Source organism: Mizuhopecten yessoensis, unplaced genomic scaffold (assembly GCF_002113885.1).
Source record: "Mizuhopecten yessoensis strain PY_sf001 unplaced genomic scaffold, ASM211388v2 scaffold4631, whole genome shotgun sequence".
NCBI classification, from domain to species: Eukaryota; Metazoa; Mollusca; class Bivalvia; order Pectinida; family Pectinidae; genus Mizuhopecten; species Mizuhopecten yessoensis.
In genome coordinates this window covers 988584-1012074 of record NW_018405643.1, presented here as the reverse complement: position 1 = coordinate 1012074, position 23491 = coordinate 988584, and the positions used below count along the sequence as shown (strand labels likewise).

At 35.0% G+C, this 23491-nt stretch overlaps 1 protein-coding gene across 1 annotated transcript; it reads left to right on the top strand.

Annotated features, from left to right (window-relative positions):
• Nucleotides 1-2954: 2954 nt before the first annotated feature.
• On the top strand, nt 2955-21093 carry LOC110449554 (glycine receptor subunit alpha-2-like). The gene is made up of 8 exons (XM_021496502.1): nt 2955-3052; nt 4148-4212; nt 4765-4832; nt 5218-5444; nt 10747-10829; nt 13095-13226; nt 13718-14118; nt 19324-21093. The coding sequence occupies exons 1-8, from the start codon at nt 2955-2957 to the stop codon at nt 19456-19458; spliced, it is 1209 nt and encodes a 402-aa protein (XP_021352177.1). The 3' UTR covers nt 19459-21093.
• The last annotated feature ends 2398 nt before the right edge of the window (nt 21094-23491 follow it).

The following is a 23491-nucleotide window of genomic DNA, read 5'->3' as shown; positions in this document are numbered from 1 at the left end:
TTATTTTTATTATGTTGCTACGATTTTCCCTTTTTTACTATTCACAGTGAAGCTGTAGCTTTTAACGTCGTTTAAAGTAAATTCCGACGTCTTTCAGGCTGTGTTTGTTGTATTGATCTGGTCCCATTGTGGCCTCTAAATCTGTATGTACCTTCCATGATATATATGTCCCAGGTGCGACAGAACAAACAGCAGAACAATACCTTTAACAAAGATTAGCACGGCGACAATTAATGAAATCCTTTTATGTCCAACTACGTACATCGATTATGAATAAGAAATACGATACATTGTTCTTCCTCCATTACATGAAGTGGGAATGGATGCATCCATGATTTACCTATTGTTATTATGTTCTACCTGTCCATCGCCATATCCGTCTGTCGCAATTCGATTCATTCCATATAACAATATACTTTACAGATTATATGAACACATTTATATCAATATATATGTAGATATAGAATTGCCAGCTTTTAACCTTTGTTAAGTTTGTTGGCCAGTATCGTTATGAAATTTCTGTAACCTTGTATATATATATATATATCTTTTTACCTACATGTAGTACATACTCACCCTTACGCTCATGATATGAATACATGCCTCTTTATGTGTGCCCCTATTTGAGTAAAGGATATAGCCATTAGATGTTAATTATACACACGTCTTCGTTGACATTTTTCGGCGCTCGTTATTTCTCAAATTCGAAGTAGACCAATGGTTTGTTACTCTCATCAACACGACTGCATTCCTGTTTTGTTCAATAATGTATTATCTTCAAGTTAGATAAAACATTATTTACCGATTAGAGGATATCAACACTGTTGTTGATTGTTACCACGCTTTAGACGAATGTGAAACTCATTTCAGGTAGTTAAATACGTCATCCCAATCATACGTTAGCCCATAGTCAAGAATATCGTATTCTTGGTTTACCGACTTGTATACTCTTTTACAAGTAAATACTATTTGTCATTACAGTTACATATTTAATACATATATATTCCAGCTAGGTAATTAGATCGTAGAAAATCCATATAAAACATGTCATCTGTCAGTTGATACATAGTCTTCATTCAGAGAAGCCTTGGTTATTATACTTATACATAATATATTTGTTCTATAATATTCAACGTTTTACGTAAGACTTATATAAAATGTGAATTGAATATATTGATTGATTGAATTATGGAAAAAGTATAAAAAAAAAATAAAAAAAATCTAACGACCGACTACACTACTAGCAGCTTTCACCCTTCACACAAGGCTCTTCAGGTTTTACTTCAACGTCGTGACATCACATTTACATGTCATTGCACTACAATGGTAACGTTTGTAATATTAGTTCATATGTGTACAGATAATGTAATAGCAAAATAGTAGCAGAACATATTAGCATGGAAAAGGAAAACGCCAAGTAACGTAGGATGGATGGAAAAATCAAATAGAAAAGTTCATTGAATGACCTCTACTTCATTGTACATGATGCTTGCTTCATCGTTGCAGAAATCACATTGCAGACGGGACATAGCTTACAGTAGTCTAAACAAGTTATATAATACATATCACAACTAAATTGAAGCATATTTCAAATTCTTGCAGATCAAAATGTTGAACGTAAAACACATACTCACATACACAAACAGGCAACGTATACACAGAAAGTAGATATGTATTTAGTTTGAACAATAACCATAAATAAATTATCCTACTTAATGTGTCGTGACTTTCCAGTGTTATTTCGACCTTTAATCTGATATCAGGCGTAAAACCTACTCTGAAGGATTAATCGATATGGCTTTAAAATGATGACGAGGGCGACATAGACCTTATATATATTGTATGATAACGTCTGATTGGTTGTGATGATATACACTACCACACGGGAATGATAGCGCATACAAATTTAACACAGTGCAACTGGAGGGGGAAAAGAAATTTGGTGCACGAAAAAGCCTCTGTTTTGGAATAATAAAACAACAATAATAAAAAAAAAAAATGCCAAATTAGAACCACGCCGCAAATTCCGATTTACGCAACATGTACATTACCAGGGTATTCTGACTAGTCGTGTTTTCTTTATCATTATCAAAAGACGTTAGCAATGCCGAGATGGTCATGTTTATAATATATAACCCGAGTCGTTAACAGTTGGAAGTAGAAACAAGTAATTTGTAATCATTAATGACGTTTTCTGATATCTATCGGAGTATTTACGACAAACTTCTATTAGTAGAGAAGGAAGTGACTTCTAAATTGTGCTTTGTAATCCAATGGATTCAGTAATTACGTACATCTATTTAACGCCAAACAAATCAGGAAACATTGATTGTAGAAAAGGCCATTAGTGCTGCTCCCCACCATCCTTGCTCTGTTATGATGTACTTGTAAAATATTGTTAGTGAGCAAACAATCCTAAACCCGACTTTATAGTACACCTTAATTATCAATAAAACATAGTACACATGTGTAAAAGGGACATGTTTCTATCTACCGACATCTACACAATGACTTGTTCGGCTGATAGATTCAAATTTACATTAGCTTAATGACACGGCGCGGCGTTAACCAAACACAAATGCCGGTGTTGACAGTATTGGCTATTGACCATATTTGATACGACGTGTGTGAATTTGGCCGCCAATTACACTTAAACACCAATTTGTGTTTTCTTAATCTTATAACACATACTCTGTTATGATTGATCATATAGATGACGTCACATGAGCCATTTCTACCGTGACAGGTAAACGCTCGCGGTTTGTATATATTCAACTACCGCTGTGTGTATTCAGTAGTGAATAGCTTTATTCGGAACGTTTACCAATGAATAGTGGGTGTATAAGATTCTAATAGGATTAACAGTCACTAGTGTGTTGTAGTGTGATTTGAAGGCCATTTTCATAATTGACATAGAGCCGGAATCTCGGACAAATCTGTATGCGCGATCCGAGATGAGGACGCTCAGAAGATACGCGATAGGTGTCTTTATTCTGTGGAGTTTAAGCAGCGCTGTCGTTGGAAATTCTCCCGAGAATATTTCGCTTCAAATGTAAGTAATCATATTTACTGCTTGCATTACGAAAATATGCGTCATGGTTTAGCTAAACTGAGTATTCAATACTCTATTCAAATAGCGACTTCATGTTCATTATATTTCAGTTATTTTAATGCCTTAAGAATTTAAACAAAATATATACCACATTGTCAACACACTGGGACAAAATCGGAAGTCGATAGAAAAAGACAACAGCAGAAACTAATAAGATACCACAGCGAAAGGAATGACAGCATTAAGTTTCAATCAAATTCGCAGGCGAAATCTTATTCTCTTTCAAGTGGATTACAAACAATATTCTGTTGGTGGCTGCATGTAGCACGCTGAATTGATCATATGCTTCGATAGGCAAGCTACCAATCGTTACCAAGGACAAACAAGTTTACATATGTAAATGTACTAAGCAATCATGCATCATTGTAATAAACAGTATTACAAGCATCACTTAATAAATTATACAGTATTATAATAGACAGTATCACTGTTACATAAGTCTTACAATACAATCATACATTGAGTAGAACCCGTTGCACGAAGTCATACAATATAGTCATACAGTGCATGGTGTGATATACACAATATTACACGCCGTGTATGATACAATATTATATTTAACTTTCATGTATTAATTTATCTTTGTTTATGTTGTATTTTCGTAAACAGACATAAACACGGTTGTTGCTTTATAGCGTAGCCGCTCATCCAACCTCGGAATATGTAAATTTGTTATGCCAAGAATATATGGCAAATTGTGACTTTATTCTTATCTGAAATTGCTCCAATCTGTACTGTATATTTTAACAGTTATCACTTTGACCTGACTTCAACTTTTGTTTTCATTATACAAAGACATGGATGCAATAATTTCCTGAGTTTTGACGGAAGAAATCATGACGGTGTCGCATATTGTTTAGGACACGCTTACCTCCCCTGTCGACCTTACTTCACCTCCAGTGTGTTGAATGGGGTTTTGTGACGACTCTGAGTCCCAATTTTTTCTTTTGTGTTTATTTGATAAAAATATTTATGCTAACAATTACAAGAAACAAAATTGCCAATGAATTGATTTTCTATAGTTGCTTATTTCAGACAATCCTTGACCAAGGCCTTATTTACGGACTATGATCCAGCAATTCGACCTTTCTACACAACAGGTAAAAGCAATCGGTACTTGTTTGATCTGATTTTGTATCTCATGTTGTGCTCTTTTGTTTTGTCACATGTATACATGTACTGTCCAATAACATATATTTTCTTTTCGTTTTTTTGTTTATGTCTTTTTTGTCCAACCCATCATATTATATTAATTGTTGCTATAGTACACAACCTGACTGTACGTAATACGGTGTGTTTCTACATATGAGATGTTTACTCTTTAGCTCGACTTACATATATAAAATGTCGTCATGAGTTGCAAAATATAGCGTCATATCTTATCTTACGTCGATTAGGATATTTTTTTTTTAAATTACGGAATATTTTTTGATAAACATACACATCCTTGGAATGTTTGCTGATTAAACATTATTGACAATTTGTGAATAGACAAGATGGAATACACATCAACTAGATGTATATTTAATTTATGAAGAATGCTCTCCCGTTACCAGTGTAAAATCTGGCTAGCGTTATTGTACTGTTATTTATTTACTGAAAATATGTTGAAGCAGCATTTGTCCTTGTAATATAATTCATCATTGTTCAAGGGGGACCTGTCGTGGACACGGTGCAGATTTACATTTTGTCCATCGACTCTGTCAGTGAGGCTAACATGGTAAGCATTTGTATGTCCCCTAACAGATACAAAAAATACACAGTTATCAATAATATCACGTATTTCTAGAACCTTGCCTTTGCTATCGATATAAGCGTTGATTCACCTTTCTTAATTAGGTTGTCTATTATATTTAATCCCGCAATAAAAATAGAAGTTACTTACTTTAAGGTGTTATTTTTTTAATCCCCCTATGCAGAGGATATAAAAGAAACTAAGTCAAATCTTTCGATGAAAGAAAACTGTTGTCACGATTGTACCTAATTAAAAAAGATTCATCATAATTGATTTTTTGAACAAAGGTGTTGGGTTTTTATTATGAAACAATTATTCTAACAACCTCACAATTCACAGTATACGATATATCTTTTTGTTATTTTGACAGGACTTCCAGATGAGTATGTTTTTCCGGCAGACGTGGAACGATTCACGTCTGATGCATACAGCCGTAGATGACAAAGGGTACTTAGAGCTGGACAGTCGTCAAGTGTCATCAATATGGGTACCCGATCTCTATATCAGGAACGAAAAGGTAGCCAACTTCCACCACGTCACAGTACCAAATAGTCTGATGTACCTTTACCCCGACGGAACAGTCTACTTCAGCAGAAGGTAAGTAAATCAACACACATCTTTTTTTCCTTTCATTGTCATTTTGCATCTACTGGTCAAAGCAGCGAATGCCTATCAACTGCTCTGTCGGTTCGCATACTCGGTTAAAAACTCGGTATGATATACTTAATTGTAAATGATGATGCATGTATTGGAACTATGGCGTTCGCTGCTATAGTTTAACCTTTCTATCTTCTATGTAGTAATAGCTCAATAAATACAATGTTCATGAAATAATGTTGTATTTTTGTTCTATTCAAAGAACTAATAGGATCTGTATTGTTATATATATCTACCTGGTGTGTTGTAGGATCTGTACTGTTATACATATCTACCTGGTGTGTTGTAGGATCTGTACAGTTATACATATCTACCTGGTGTGTTGTAGGATCTGTATTGTTATACATATCTACCTGGTGTGTTGTAGGATCTGTATTGTAATACATATCTACCTAGTGTGTTGTAGGATCTGTACTGTTATACATATCTACCTGGTGTGTTGTAGGATCTGTACTGTTATACATATCTACCTGGTGTGTTGTAGGATCTGTATTGTTATACATATCTACCTGGTGTGTTGTAGGATCTGTATTGTTATACATATCTACCTGGTGTGTTGTAGGATCTGTATTGTTATACATATCTACCTGGTGTGTTGTAGGATCTGTATTGTTATACATATCTACCTGGTGTGTTGTAGGATCTGTATTGTTATACATATCTACCTGGTGTGTTGTAGGATCTGTATTGTTATACATATCTACCTGGTGTGTTGTAGGATCTGTATTGTTATACATATCTACCTGGTGTGTTGTAGGATCTGTATTGTTATACATATCTACCTGGTGTGTTGTAGGATCTGTATTGTTATACATATCTACCTGGTGTGTTGTAGGATCTGTATTGTTATACATATCTACCTGGTGTGTTGTAGGATCTGTATTGTTATACATATCTACCTGGTGTGTTGTAGGATCTGTATTGTTATACATATCTACCTGGTGTGTTGTAGGATCTGTATTGTTATACATATCTACCTGGTGTGTTGTAGGATCTGTATTGTTATACATATCTACCTGGTGTGTTGTAGGATCTGTATTGTTATACATATCTACCTGGTGTGTTGTAGGATCTGTATTGTTATACATATCTACCTGGTGTGTTGTAGGATCTGTATTGTTATACATATCTACCTGGTGTGTTGTAGGATCTGTATTGTTATACATATCTACCTGGTGTGTTGTAGGATCTGTATTGTTATACATATCTACCTGGTGTGTTGTAGGATCTGTATTGTTATACATATCTACCTGGTGTGTTGTAGGATCTGTATTGTTATACATATCTACCTGGTGTGTTGTAGGATCTGTATTGTTATACATATCTACCTGGTGTGTTGTAGGATCTGTATTGTTATACATATCTACCTGGTGTGTTGTAGGATCTGTATTGTTATACATATCTACCTGGTGTGTTGTAGGATCTGTATTGTTATACATATCTACCTGGTGTGTTGTAGGATCTGTATTGTTATACATATCTACCTGGTGTGTTGTAGGATCTGTATTGTTATACATATCTACCTGGTGTGTTGTAGGATCTGTATTGTTATACATATCTACCTGGTGTGTTGTAGGATCTGTATTGTTATACATATCTACCTGGTGTGTTGTAGGATCTGTATTGTTATACATATCTACCTGGTGTGTTGTAGGATCTGTATTGTTATACATATCTACCTGGTGTGTTGTAGGATCTGTATTGTTATACATATCTACCTGGTGTGTTGTAGGATCTGTATTGTTATACATATCTACCTGGTGTGTTGTAGGATCTGTATTGTTATACATATCTACCTGGTGTGTTGTAGGATCTGTATTGTTATACATATCTACCTGGTGTGTTGTAGGATCTGTATTGTTATACATATCTACCTGGTGTGTTGTAGGATCTGTATTGTTATACATATCTACCTGGTGTGTTGTAGGATCTGTATTGTTATACATATCTACCTGGTGTGTTGTAGGATCTGTATTGTTATACATATCTACCTGGTGTGTTGTAGGATCTGTATTGTTATACATATCTACCTGGTGTGTTGTAGGATCTGTATTGTTATACATATCTACCTGGTGTGTTGTAGGATCTGTATTGTTATACATATCTACCTGGTGTGTTGTAGGATCTGTATTGTTATACATATCTACCTGGTGTGTTGTAGGATCTGTATTGTTATACATATCTACCTGGTGTGTTGTAGGATCTGTATTGTTATACATATCTACCTGGTGTGTTGTAGGATCTGTATTGTTATACATATCTACCTGGTGTGTTGTAGGATCTGTATTGTTATACATATCTACCTGGTGTGTTGTAGGATCTGTATTGTTATACATATCTACCTGGTGTGTTGTAGGATCTGTATTGTTATACATATCTACCTGGTGTGTTGTAGGATCTGTATTGTTATACATATCTACCTGGTGTGTTGTAGGATCTGTATTGTTATACATATCTACCTGGTGTGTTGTAGGATCTGTATTGTTATACATATCTACCTGGTGTGTTGTAGGATCTGTATTGTTATACATATCTACCTGGTGTGTTGTAGGATCTGTATTGTTATACATATCTACCTGGTGTGTTGTAGGATCTGTATTGTTATACATATCTACCTGGTGTGTTGTAGGATCTGTATTGTTATACATATCTACCTGGTGTGTTGTAGGATCTGTATTGTTATACATATCTACCTGGTGTGTTGTAGGATCTGTATTGTTATACATATCTACCTGGTGTGTTGTAGGATCTGTATTGTTATACATATCTACCTGGTGTGTTGTAGGATCTGTATTGTTATACATATCTACCTGGTGTGTTGTAGGATCTGTATTGTTATACATATCTACCTGGTGTGTTGTAGGATCTGTATTGTTATACATATCTACCTGGTGTGTTGTAGGATCTGTATTGTTATACATATCTACCTGGTGTGTTGTAGGATCTGTATTGTTATACATATCTACCTGGTGTGTTGTAGGATCTGTATTGTTATACATATCTACCTGGTGTGTTGTAGGATCTGTATTGTTATACATATCTACCTGGTGTGTTGTAGGATCTGTATTGTTATACATATCTACCTGGTGTGTTGTAGGATCTGTATTGTTATACATATCTACCTGGTGTGTTGTAGGATCTGTATTGTTATACATATCTACCTGGTGTGTTGTAGGATCTGTATTGTTATACATATCTACCTGGTGTGTTGTAGGATCTGTATTGTTATACATATCTACCTGGTGTGTTGTAGGATCTGTATTGTTATACATATCTACCTGGTGTGTTGTAGGATCTGTATTGTTATACATATCTACCTGGTGTGTTGTAGGATCTGTATTGTTATACATATCTACCTGGTGTGTTGTAGGATCTGTATTGTTATACATATCTACCTGGTGTGTTGTAGGATCTGTATTGTTATACATATCTACCTGGTGTGTTGTAGGATCTGTATTGTTATACATATCTACCTGGTGTGTTGTAGGATCTGTATTGTTATACATATCTACCTGGTGTGTTGTAGGATCTGTATTGTTATACATATCTACCTGGTGTGTTGTAGGATCTGTATTGTTATACATATCTACCTGGTGTGTTGTAGGATCTGTATTGTTATACATATCTACCTGGTGTGTTGTAGGATCTGTATTGTTATACATATCTACCTGGTGTGTTGTAGGATCTGTATTGTTATACATATCTACCTGGTGTGTTGTAGGATCTGTATTGTTATACATATCTACCTGGTGTGTTGTAGGATCTGTATTGTTATACATATCTACCTGGTGTGTTGTAGGATCTGTATTGTTATACATATCTACCTGGTGTGTTGTAGGATCTGTATTGTTATACATATCTACCTGGTGTGTTGTAGGATCTGTATTGTTATACATATCTACCTGGTGTGTTGTAGGATCTGTATTGTTATACATATCTACCTGGTGTGTTGTAGGATCTGTATTGTTATACATATCTACCTGGTGTGTTGTAGGATCTGTATTGTTATACATATCTACCTGGTGTGTTGTAGGATCTGTATTGTTATACATATCTACCTGGTGTGTTGTAGGATCTGTATTGTTATACATATCTACCTGGTGTGTTGTAGGATCTGTATTGTTATACATATCTACCTGGTGTGTTGTAGGATCTGTATTGTTATACATATCTACCTGGTGTGTTGTAGGATCTGTATTGTTATACATATCTACCTGGTGTGTTGTAGGATCTGTATTGTTATACATATCTACCTGGTGTGTTGTAGGATCTGTATTGTTATACATATCTACCTGGTGTGTTGTAGGATCTGTATTGTTATACATATCTACCTGGTGTGTTGTAGGATCTGTACTGTTATACATATCTACCTGGTGTGTTGTAGGATCTGTACTGTTATACATATCTACCTGGTGTGTTGTAGGATATGTATTGTTATATATATCTACCTGGTGTGTTGTAGGATCTGTACAGTTATACATATCTACCTGGTGTGTTGTAGGATCTGTATTGTTATACATATCTGCCTGGTGTGTTGTAGGATCTGTACTGTTATACATCTCTACCTGGTGTGTTGTAGGATCTGTACTGTTATACATATCTACTTGCTGTGTTTTAGGATATGTACTATTTTACATCTCTACTTGGTGTGTTGTAGGATCTGTATTATTATACATATCTAACTTGTTTGTGGTAGGATCTGTACTGTTATATACCTCTACCTGGTGTGTTGTAGGATCTGTATTGTTATACATATCTAACTTGTGTGTGGTAGGATCTGTACTGTTATACATATCTACCTGGTGTGTTGTAGGATCTGTATTGTTATACATATCTACCTGGTGTGTTGTAGGATCTGTATTGTTATACATATCTGCCTGGTGTGTTGTAGGATCTGTACTGTTATACATCTCTACCTGGTGTGTTGTAGGATCTGTACTGTTATACATATCTACTTGCTGTGTTTTAGGATATGTACTATTTTACATCTCTACTTGGTGTGTTGTAGGATCTGTATTATTATACATATCTAACTTGTTTGTGGTAGGATCTGTACTGTTATATACCTCTACCTGGTGTGTTGTAGGATCTGTATTGTTATACATATCTAACTTGGGTGTGGTAGGATCTGTACTGTTATACATATCTACCTGGTGTGTTGTAGGATCTGTACTGTTATATATCTCTACCTGGTGTGTTGTAGGATATGTACTGTTATACCTCTCTACCTGCTGTATTGTAGGATAACTGGGACGTTTTCCTGCTTCATGCGACTTCATAAATATCCATTGGATGAACAAATCTGTCGGTTTGAGGTGGAAAGTTGTAAGTTATATGTAAGGGAGAATGCATCAATTGGTATGGTTAACCCAATTATCGAATGTATTCAATTGGTATACGGGGAGGCTTATGTCCTGCTACATTACTAGTTTACTAGATTTAAATGCACAGCGTTCACTTTAAATGATTTCAATGGTACCTGAATGTGATTGAGTAATAAAAGCGGGGTTTTAGTAAATTGACAGGATTGAATACCACGTGGCAATTTCAAAACTGTAGTATACACCCGTAAATTAATTTAATATGAAATTATCTATTATTCCTCATCTGTACGACATGACGATACGTACAACCGTTCATTGTACCATAAACGTATATCGTGCGTAATGGGTTTGTTTCAAAACGGTCCCAGTTAAATAGAAAGACATGCAGGCGAAAATCGTGTATACTGTTCGTATCCATGTATATATTTATACATGGCGATCCTAGGCCCAGTTGTTCAAAACTATTGTTAGGCTAACGATGTCGTTAAAGAATTGTTAGCGAGTCGTTAAAAGTAAACGACGTTGTTAGCTTAAGATTCAACAAGTCCCCTAAAAGATGACGTAGTCAACTAAAATTCCAACCCCCTGGTAAGTCATGTTAAAAGACCTCAATTACAATTCGGAACTCACATATGTTATTTACATATATTGAACTGGTACATTGGCCATACAAAAAATACATAGCCAGGTTAACGTAGTCAAAAAAATGCATTAAGGCTGATGTCTTTATAAAAATAGTTCACCGGACTTATAACATGTCAATCTCTTTTGCAACCCTACTGAGTGCTGGGAAATGACTCATAATCTAAAGTTGATTTATATACCTAGGTCATGCGGAGCTTTATTTCTCTTCTACTAACTGTTGAGGAATTCCGACCACAAATAAAGATAGATGTTGCCATGCGAAATCACTAAAATCATAATTAAATCTCCTGGTAATACATTTTAGCAAATTTTAAATAAGAAAACAATGGCTAAGTAGCCTTGATCGATAAATGAACTTGAGATGATGTGTCATTTGATAACATTATGTGATTATATGAATGCGCTAGACATGTTATAAACATTGAAGCTGAAAAGTACAATAATGTTTACAACAAGTCTAGCTCTTTTATTATAATATTGAATGTTAAGGAAGGACATTTTATATGAAGTTTAAGTAGTATTTATGGTCAAATGTCTATGGTTATACACATATATATCGTTAAAATATGTCACTCTGACGTTTTACTATGATTTTTGTACATTCCCATAGCAACAATCATCTACTTGTGGGGCCGGTATGCCTCTCCACACATAGTTAAAGAGAAATAAAGCCCCGCTTGACCTAGGTATATAAATGATCTTCAAATAACATGCAATTTCGAAACATTCAGTTGGGTCACTTAGGAGATTGACATGTTATAAATCTGGTGAGCAACTTTTATCATTACATCAGCCTTAATGCCGTATTTTTGACTTCGTTGACCTGGTTATAACCTTTTTAATAGCTTATGTACAAGTTCAATGTATTTAAATTACATATATATATTCCGATTTGTGATAAAGGTATTCGAATATGACTTGCCATGGGGTTGAAATTTAGGGTGACTATTACCTCTTTTAGGGGGCTTGTTGAACCCTAACGATAGTTTTGAACAACTGGGCCCAGGTACTCTTATCAATAAAAGACGATTTGAAACTTTGACCATGTCGAGAGTATCGGATTACTGACCATTGCAACATTTAAACCCTTTTTAAGATGGTCATGGTGGTGTAGTTGTAGGTACTGCTATTGATATTTTTAGCCTTGGCGGTTGGATGCCGTAGGTCGTGGGCCCGGACAGGACACGAAACATAAAATCGTCTTCCTTCGTCACTGATCTTTCCATGTTATTTATCCAACTATTTAACAAAAAAGTATTCTGTATACTGGTGTGCTATGAACTGAAGGTTAAAGATATGAACTATCTATCAAAATGTGAACTGAATGTTTCACAGCGCATGTTATCTAAATGCAATATTAACTGCAAGAACCCAAAAATGAAGTGCCACAAGTTGTTCAATTAGAGTGAGAGTTCACGGCACATAGTCATGATGCCTTCTGACAAATTCAGGAAGAATACTAAAGAAGTTATTGTAATGCTAGGAACGTCTTTAGAATGAAATAAGTAGTAGCAGTATTATCGATTCTCATTTTGGAAGGATGTTTACGCTTTAATTTTTAACTGATTTTTTAAGATGATTACATGACATGATCTGTGCTAACATGTTCCTCCCATTTCAGATGGACACAGTGCCGACTTTCTGTCCGTTAAGTGGCACGATGTCCCGGTAAAGCGGACGGTCGGGCTGGTGTCGCCGCAGTTTGAGATTGGGGAGGTGACATCTTATTCGTGTGACGAGGTGTATAGTAATGGTCAGTACTGTTCCTGCACATACTATGTTTTCGGTATTACAAAGTGACCAATTATTATTTATGTTGCAATGTATACAGATAATACAACAATGATGTAAAATAAAAATAAATCGATGGTAAAATTAGTATGGAAATCTTAAACAAACAAAGAATATATGGGAAACAAAATAGTTACTATACAAAATATATAATTGTAGAAAGACGTACAGAAACGTTATTCGACTCGTTTTTTCAGTGTTAGGCGCGTTTTCAACAATCAACTTTTCTTTAAATCATTTTCATTTTCCACAAGTGAAAAACCATCCAATTAAATGAGCAGAACCTTTCAATTTTTAAAAGAAATACATTATTTTTATGGTTAAGTGCATTAAAAATTAAAAATTGATAATTGATTTAAACTGACAAAACTTTTCCGTTGTAAATATAGATTCAATTTTATTTGATCCAGATTGTTTCATGACTCTAACCCTCAATCCATCGCCTATTTGCAGTCGTATATAGCTGTGTTGGTTTCAACATCCAATTGACTCGTAACTATGGGTACTACTTGATCCAGGTCTACATCCCAACCAGCCTCATTGTCATGCTGTCTTGGGTGTCGTTTTGGTTAAACATAGATGCGATTCCTGCCCGAATTTCACTTGGCCTGCTCACCGTCCTCACCATGACAACCATGTCGTCGTCCGCTCGATCAGAGCTTCCCCGAGTGTCCTACATCAAAGCCATAGATGTGTGGATGGCCATTTGCCTTTTATTTGTGTTTGCCGCTCTCATACAATTTGCGCATGTAAACGTTTTATCACGTGTCGAACGACGGAGACGTGCATCTTGTGTTGACGTTAAAACGACAGACGAAAACGGTGATTGTAATGGAACATTTACAAAACCAGAGGTAAGAAAATGCAAAAAGTGTTATAGAATACATCAGAATGGTTTGTTTACTACACCACTAACACAGGTAAGGAGGAGACAGATATAGCAGTAGGTTACATCATAATGTGGTATTTCCTACACAACAATCACGGGTAAGGACACATCGTGATGCATCCTCCAAATTCCAGTGGGTGACATTATTTGTACATTCCTTTTGAATATGTCAAGGTAAGTTGAAAACAGGCAGTTAGTTGTGTAGTTGGTAACTGACTAATCTTACAGTAAAGAGACTCCCGAAATCAAAACCGGTCAATTTTACCGTAACGCTCCCTCGCGATTCTTTTTATGTAAACCAAGGGATTATCAAATTTGTCTACATATATCATCCACAGGGTTGCGCTTCCGCATCCTTCGATTCCATCATGACATATTCCAGGGTGGTTGCAGAGAACGTCCGTTAGCTTTACCTCTTGAATTTGAAGAAACAGAGTATTTCTCTTTAAAATAAGCTACGTATATGTCGATAGAACATACGACCAAAGACAAGGGAACTTCCTACACAGTGATGTAGCCATCGGTTTGTTGTTTGTAGTTTGCAATCACAAGGTCCATTAGGCTATTTTAGTAAGGACACTAGATACCTTTAATTGGACGAAGAGTATCTCATTAGGCAACTTCCAAAAAAACACTTAGATGTATGTTGACTTCATTCAGCTCAAACAAAATATTCTTATTTAATCTGATCGCAGCAACTTAAAATTAAATATTTTTTGGTTTCATTTTTTTTTTTATTCGACTGAAAATATTGGATTAAGTTAGTTGTGATCTTACTACCTAATATATTATTGTTTATGAAAATATCAAAGGTGGTTATTTCTTAATTATCGAAATGTTTCATTAGTTACATGTAAAATCTTAAAAGGCAAATGATAAGGTTTCTTAATCACCTAAATGCAGCAATTCCGGTTCAACCGTAGCTAATCTCCGACCGGTAAATCTTTGCAATCAACTCACAATACAGATCCTACAACACGTGACAAACGCCGTTTCCCCACAGATACTACAGGTGACGCAACACAATCATAATAGTTGGACAAAGTTCATTATGTTTCAAGGGATGAGACTTATTTACACACCGCTGAATCAAAACTTCGTTGATATTTCTTTGATCCACTTCATAGTCAGCCGTGCCTCAGCCGTCCTTCTTACATGTTATGGGCGACCAATTATTTGCCATCTATCTGATTCTGTGAATAAATAGGATTATTCTTATTGATTGATCTTTTACGAAGAAAAGCCTGCGTGTTTTCCAAGTGAATTGCTGCATTAGTACAGACTTTTAAATTATTTTGTTCAACGAATTCACAGAACATGTTATTTTCTGTATTGGCTTTCTTTGATATATCAAAGTTTTACTTTATACACAAACAATGAACTATCAAAGGTGTTGCAACGTTTCGCTTGGTCCCTTTGTCAATCTATGATTGTCGTTACCTGTACAACGATGTGACGAAAGAAACGATTTCGTCACATCCTTGTACATGTAAACAATACAAAGCGTTCACTCAGTCATAGCTTGACCAAGGGACTAGTCGGTCTTGAAACGTTGCGACACATCTGATACGTACAATGCTTGTGTATCAAGTTAACTCTGATATAACATATTTCCAAAGTGATTAATCTTATCTCAACAGACTGATCTAAAGTGCAAAGTATCATAAGATAACTTCCATTTATGATACAATTCTATAAATACATCTGACGCCTATGAAAAAAATCAATACGTTTATGTGTTACAGCTAGGCCAGTAGAGTTCAATGTAGAATATAAACAACATGAATTTGCGAAATCCAAAGATTTGTGAAAGAAATCCTTACTGAATTTAATATTCTATTAAACAGATTTAAGTTTCAAATTCCTTATCACTTGTAATCGTATTTTCACAACACAATCATGATTATAAGAAAATGCTTAAGTATGATAACACAAGTGCTGTTTTATAGGTCTCTGTTCACTTATAACGTATGTAAATGTATTTGAACACACAAATTTACCGTCCGGAGATTGGCCTCGATCAATCCGGAATGGCTATACTTATAAATTATAAATGTGTCAAATTGTTATGGTGTTGAGTTTAGATAATATTGAAGGTGTTGAGCGTTATGCTGAAACATGAGTAGCTGTAAATGTTTGTCTGTGGGAGCGTTTGTATATGTCATGTTAATGTATTGTAAATTTTAAAAAGGCGTGAAAAATAAAATCATTCATGACAAAAAAAAATGTGTGAAGCTATACAAACAATAACTGTTTGCAGCATACAACAAATATCCATCTGCAGCACACACCCGTATTGAACAGTGAAAACCTATATCAATGGCGACTGAATAAATGTCAGTTTTGTAAACCTTGATTTGTGAAAATCAATATTAGGTAATGAAATGGGATATGATGAATAAATTGAAAATTGGGAGGACACAGAAGGGCACGAGGGGTAAATTACATTTTTGTATCAATTTGTATTTAACGTTGCGATTTATGAGTTGTCATTTTTTCATAAAGCACTGTAAATTCGATAAGAGCACATGCTATGTAATTTAGATGGTAATTCATGATCATGGCACAATGTTTAGGCACAAATGCAAATTACAATATCATCTTATAAATACACAAAATCACGTCATATTTCACAAAAATGCTGATTTCTAAGATTCAACCTTCGTTTGTGTTGTGGGATCTGTACTGTTATATATCTCTACCTAGTGTGTTGTGGGATCTGTACTGTTATATTTCATCGCAATTATTCGTCAAATGAGACATATGTAGCTAACATAAAACACCCTGAAACGCTTTACAGTACATAAGTATACAATTAATACAATTAGCATATACATTAATCAATACAAGTTTGAGGAATTCGCAGGAGCTGCCTTAACAGGCGCTTACTACTAGTCCTATTCCACCTGGTTAATACCTCCCTGTGTGTGTATGCCTGCGTGTGTGCTGGAGATGTAATGTGTATGAGTTGTTAAAATTAAACAAAAAACATTTAGAAAATAGATTGATCTGTATCAAAACTTTAAATGAAAACTTGTAGATATTATCAAACTTTGTTTAGAACAACGGATATAAAGCCATTAATACAACTTTCAGACATTTTCATTAATCGACCGAACACCCTGGTAATACATCGTTACGACCAAATGACTCATCTTATCCTGCAAACTAAGCCTGTTTTCTGTTGTTTATTTTTTATTTTATTTTTATTATTAAGTTTCTTTTAGTAATCGTATTTTTGAAAAAGTCTGTACTTTAATCTGTGCTTTTGTATCTCAGTAATTATCTTTAAATAGGTCATGTCTAATGACCTGTGTTGAAGCAATTTCTATGTGGGATTATAATAATTATTGTTTGCCATGTACTCAAAGAACATCTCAGCAACGAAGTATTGATTAAAGTTAAGTTCAATACTCACTATGCCAGCATGGGGTAAATGATGTTATGTTACACATAGTAAGTATTGTCTCTATACATATACATATGTATATCAAGTACCTGTATACATTATCCGTATATGATGGAGGCACTGAAGAGCTATTTACAACTACCATGACACTTAAATACCAATATCACAGAAAGGACACGTTAGCATGACACATATTAGGAGGCACGGTAGTCTAGTGGTAGGACGCCGGGCTCATGACCGAAGGGTTGCGGGTTCGAGTCACGGCACTGTGTTGTATCTTTGAGCAAGAAACTTTACTCCGCTTGTTTCAGTCTACTCAGCTGTAAAGGAGTACGTGGTTGGTCAGTGCTAGAATTGTTGAAAGCTAGTTGTTAGCGCCGAAATGTCAGCTCCGGCTGTATGCTCCTAAGGGAGTTCAGAAAGATATTGGCTGGTTGCAAAGGTCCTATAACCACAGACAATAATGTGTGAACCGCTTTGAGACGACCTACGAACTAGGTTGTGATAAAGTTGTTTATAAGTACCTCGAATTATTATTATTATTATTATTATTATTATTATTATATTTATGGCACAGTGTTCTGATAGTAGCCTAACCAAATACCCCGCCAAACTATCAGAAGCCTAGCCAGTGATACCGGTCTAGCCAAAGGCATAATCGAACTCACCCAATCTCAGTATTTTGACAGTAACCAGCTAGCCAGTGAAACCACGATAGAAGTATAACAGTGGCCTAGCCAGAAAAAAACGTCGAACTTAGAGTCACAGAATTCAAATATTGGTCTAGCCAGAAAAAAACGTTATTCATTCATTCTTTATTAGTCGAAAGTCCTTAGGCTTATAGGTGCATACATATATACATATAGCATTCTCTAAACATAATTAGAATGGACCGGAGAGTGACATCACATAATGCATAAAACACCGTTCAATAATGTACATATAACAATACTTAAATAACACATAACAGTTATGAAACACCACAAAACATAAACCTATAATTAACGCTTCTTAAATGCTAAATATAAATACTTTCCTGAATTGGATAGCCCTCTGACATGATTTATACTAAGTTGACAATCTGGTCTTAGTTTCGCTGCGTCACAGTATTCTCACATGTGCCTTACCATAGATACCGCCAAACTCATCCGGTCATCGTATTTTGATATCCGCTTTACCAGAGCTACCTTTGGTATGGTCAGACCCGGGAAGATAAAGACAGAAAAAAAGTTACCGAAAAATTTCAAACTACATCTTCATTAGATATCATTTCCATTGGTAATTATTGTCAATAATGAACAAACATCCTCTTAAATGCAAACGTTTTAGTTGTGCCGTTTTTCTGTAAATCTGTAAGACGTAATTGTATCTGAAGCTTTGGAAACATTTAGATAAAGTGTTCTTTGATTTTTATCTGGTCATTCATGAACATAATTTCTGTAACATCGAACGCATGTTACAGAAATTATGTTCATGAATGACAAGAAAAAAATCAAAGATTTAGACGGGACATTTAATTATCGTTGCTGTAGTTTTTAATCACTGGTTAGTTTGATGTTACTTTCTTTTCGTCTGACTTTAAAATACGACTGACATATTCTGAATACTCCATCCTTATTGATACCCTGACCTTGGTATAAAAATAAAATTAGTATGCTTATTAAATATATTAATATATAGTTGTCTTTATTGAAATTCTAGGTGACCTGTTTCATAAATTTTTGTTAAAAGTTTTTAAGGTTGTTATCTTGATATTTGCAGACTCCTGGCCCATCAGCAGAAGCGAGAGAGAAAGCGAGGACAGCAGATAAGGTCGCTCGAATTGCATTTCCACTCACCTTCCTCGTGTTCAATCTAGCATATTGGCCTGTGTATATTCTGTGGGAAAACAAGTGACAATCAAACCCAGCATTGTCTGCACATCTTGCCGCCCTGACATGCTCAGCACTCCATCATTTCTCTGTCGACCAGACTCGAATGTTTAATTGTTTGCGCTGTCGATTTCATTTATGTGCGAAATACATATTTAAGTGCTTTGGTCGCTGTAAGACCATTTTAGGTTTGAACTGTGCGTCGTCGATAGCGTTGGTAAGACAGAATGAGAATTGATCTAAAGTATCCGACAAATAATCAGTAGCCTATCCAAAACAGTGGTTGCATGAGAGAATTTAGATTTGAAGCAGCTGCACCAACACAGTTGTGTAAGCCCCAAGTATGGTGAAAAGAACTTCGATCAATCAATAGGACGCAGAGTCGACGTTTTAGCAATTACTACTAGAAACCTTGAAAAGGTTTAAAGTTAAGTATGTATCTATAACAAACATACATACAACATATGTATTGACCTCATCACGGAGTCAGCAGATAATGTAAGGAATACCTAAGATTCATGAAAGATGCGTTTTCATTTTGAAAAGTGACGAATAATTGTTTTAATTGGGTTCATCCATCCACTGAATAAACAGCTTCTGCATGTTCTATCAAATAATATTCATAGTCATGTTCTCTGTCTAGTATAGGGTTTTACACCCTCTGTTTGTCCACCCTGTTTTGCCCCTAGCACCATCGACGAGTCCTTGAAGGACGAAACAGCTGTATATGGCAGTGTTGTTCATGTTTTCGCATACTGTATTTATAACCAAATTTAAAAGGAGCAATCACCTGTTTGTGTGTGTTACGTTCATAAGATTCTGTAATTTATATCACGGACTTTATAGCAATCTAATTCCGTGCTATTATCAATTATTTAATATAAGCACCAGTTTTGTGAGTCTATGAATCCTTCCCCACGGTGTGTCACTCCTGGCGGGATGTCAACGTTAACATCAAGTAGGTAATGGTATAATATTTATAGCCCAGCATATTGATTGCTGTCACTTCGAAGAATCTCTCATAATTATAAAGTTCTTATAACATATTAATGATTAATTATTTTTCTTATACAATATTATTTATTTTCACTTCTTAAACATGAACAGCTTTGTCGTTGATTTCCATTTCTTCCTCTAGTTGATTTATGATAACTTATTAAAACTGTAATACAATAGACCGATAACTAGACTATTGATGATAAAAATACGAACCATCTTATAACAATTGATATCAATAGAGAGCAGCACTTTGGACATAACTCACGATTTGGGAAACAGCTTGCATTGATTGGCTGTTGAACTGTTGATATTGCTCTAGGACTATCCATCTTGTAGCAACAAGATTAGTCATGAATTACATAGAGATAACAACGAGAGTGTGAACTCCCCGAAACAGACAGGGGTTACAGTCTCTCTGTCAATCAATGCACAGTGTTACACAAATCGTAAGATTTGTCTTCAATGTACTTTTGACCAAGGTGCTGCTCTCTATTGATACCCACTATCTTACATGTTATAAGATGTATCCAATCTCCGTCATTAATTGCCTAATTATCGGCCTATATTGTTACTTATGTCTAAGTATGTACTGTTAATGATAATAACATGGTTTTAGTGAAGTAAAGTTAATGAAATATAATGTGTTGGTGAATTAAGACCAAACCTAAGAAATCTACTTTGTTTAAACTTATAAAACATAGCAGTGATTAAGAACACCTAACGTTAACGCGCTCCACAGGATATGTAAATCAGCTACTGCTATTCATTGCCGCAATGTACATGAAAAAAATCATTCAATCCCTATATATATATACCTTTCTGATGTAAACATATATAGTATGCTTGTCCATGGACTTCAGGAAACCTATTTATTTTAGTAGATAATGAATGATTCAGTAAAATATTTATGTAAGTCCCGGGTCATATTATTTGTCCTATAACGGGATGTGTGTTGGTCGGAGTCGAAATGACGACACTGAGAAACGCTTGTCCTTCTATTTTGGATTATGCTGTATTCAAGAATCCCACAGATTGTTAAGTACAAGATAACAACGTTTTATACAGATGGTAACATATACACCTTTGGAGTACACCGGTAGTCCGAGAGTAACTCTCTCGAGTCGGAGGCCAGACTCGACCGAATGTTTCTCTCTAACGATCTATGCTTCAATTTATAACTTAAATAGGTATCCACGTTGCTGGGTGTAGCAATTGTCATTAATTAAGAAATAAATAGATAGATATGGATAGAGCAACAACTTGGTGAATATTTCTATCACCCGCTTTTCGAAGATTTGGGCCCGTCCGTCTGTCACGTTTTAGTTTCCGTGCATCGACTACGTCTTTAATGGTCTGATTTCAACAAAGTTTAGTGTGTATATACATATAAACATGTTTACGACTTAGTTCGCTCGTCAACGTGAGCCTTGCATATTTACGCATAATAAATCACTCTAATACATTCTGATTGATGAGGATATGATTAGGAATATGAGCAAGGGAAGCAATCCTTATACAGAATATAACTTTACCAACTTATGATTTCGTATGAAAATAATGGTAAACTTCTTTCCTGTGATTGATTTCTATATTTCAAAAAAGATGAGGACAAATAACTGCACCTTGTCTTATTCCAAGAATAGCGAAACTCAGAATACCCATCAGTCATTTATATATGTCATACCATGAAATTGTTGTAATTTAGAAATTCTCCAATGAAAAGTCTCCATAGTGACTTATCTGTTGTGAGTTATTTCTGTTACGTACCATTTCTTTATATTTGACAATCTATCCCCGCATCCTGTAGCTCAACCTTCTATATAAATAGACACCATAGACACAAAAACAAAGTATGCCCTGTGTCTAAGAAACCTTTTTCGGTTTTGTCTGCTCTAAATTCTCCATACTAGCATATCATGTTTCAAGAAAGTCTCAACAATAACAATTCATATAAAACATATATATATACATAATCGGCTAGCGCTTTCGCCCATCTTGGGGCTCTTCAGACGATTTAATCGGCTAGCTTAAGGTCATAGGAGTGTATTGCTAAACGGAAATAGGAAATACATCCCTAGTTGAAAATCCAATGTAGGGAGACAGTATCACAATTTCCGCATATCCTAATGTTTAATATTAAACTGATGAATATTGTATGCTTATTATTGACAGAACAGTGTGTATTAAAGTATTGCAAAGCAATCCAGGTATTAATTCAGTTGTTTTTTAATCAATGAGTCACATGTGTCCGTTTTTCTGTACTTCAGGAAACCGGCTACCTATTTCACTACTGTGAAGTTTTTCAAGAACGATAACTCTTGCATGCAATTACTATGTGTATATGGTTTTATTATAAAATATCAATTTTTAATCGTTTATAGATGATTAATTTTACACAACTTCAGCATTTATGAAATTGATATACATTAATGCAATACTAATCTATGTTAGTATCATTTTTATTGAAATTATTTTGCAATAAGAATGTGTGTTTGAATTTTTTTTCAAAATTCAATCCTTTTTACATAAATTCCATTTAAAATTCTGACAACCTATATTTCTTTTGTGTCAGAAAATTTTCTTTACTTTAAAGCAATATAACTACAAAACTTGAATAAATTCTACTGAGAAATGGCGACACAATCCTATTACCTTAATTAACTGCAAACTGTGCTTTGCACTACTAGTACGATCGATTTCAAATTTTACATGTAGTTGTGTAAAGGTTCATATCAGAGGAATCAGATGAAAAATGGGAAAATAAATAAAGAACTCCTGGGGGCGTGAAAACCTCCCTGGACTCTTTATGCAATGCAAGGGAAGTAGCTCGTAAGGAAATACCAGTAGAAATACCAGTAGAACTCGAAGCAAGAAGTTGACAGTTTTGCTAGCCGATTGCGCCTTAGAAATAGACATCATTCATAAATGTAGTTATCTGATAGACATGTATACCTTATACATATTTTGGTATACGAAGAATATCTCAATCTATCCCAACATCCTATAATAGTAATATATAGAGAGAGAGAGAGAGAGAGAGAGAGAGAGAGAGAGAGAGA

Coding starts and splice junctions, on each gene's coding strand:
- LOC110449554 (XM_021496502.1), top strand. CDS start 2,955: ATGAGGACGCTCAGAAGATACGCGATAGGTGTCTTTATTCTGTGGAGT. Junction 4,213..4,764: donor TCGACCTTTCTACACAACAG/GTAAAAGCAATC, acceptor TCATTGTTCAAG/GGGGACCTGTCGTGGACACG. Junction 14,119..19,323: donor GAACATTTACAAAACCAGAG/GTAAGAAAATGC, acceptor TGATATTTGCAG/ACTCCTGGCCCATCAGCAGA.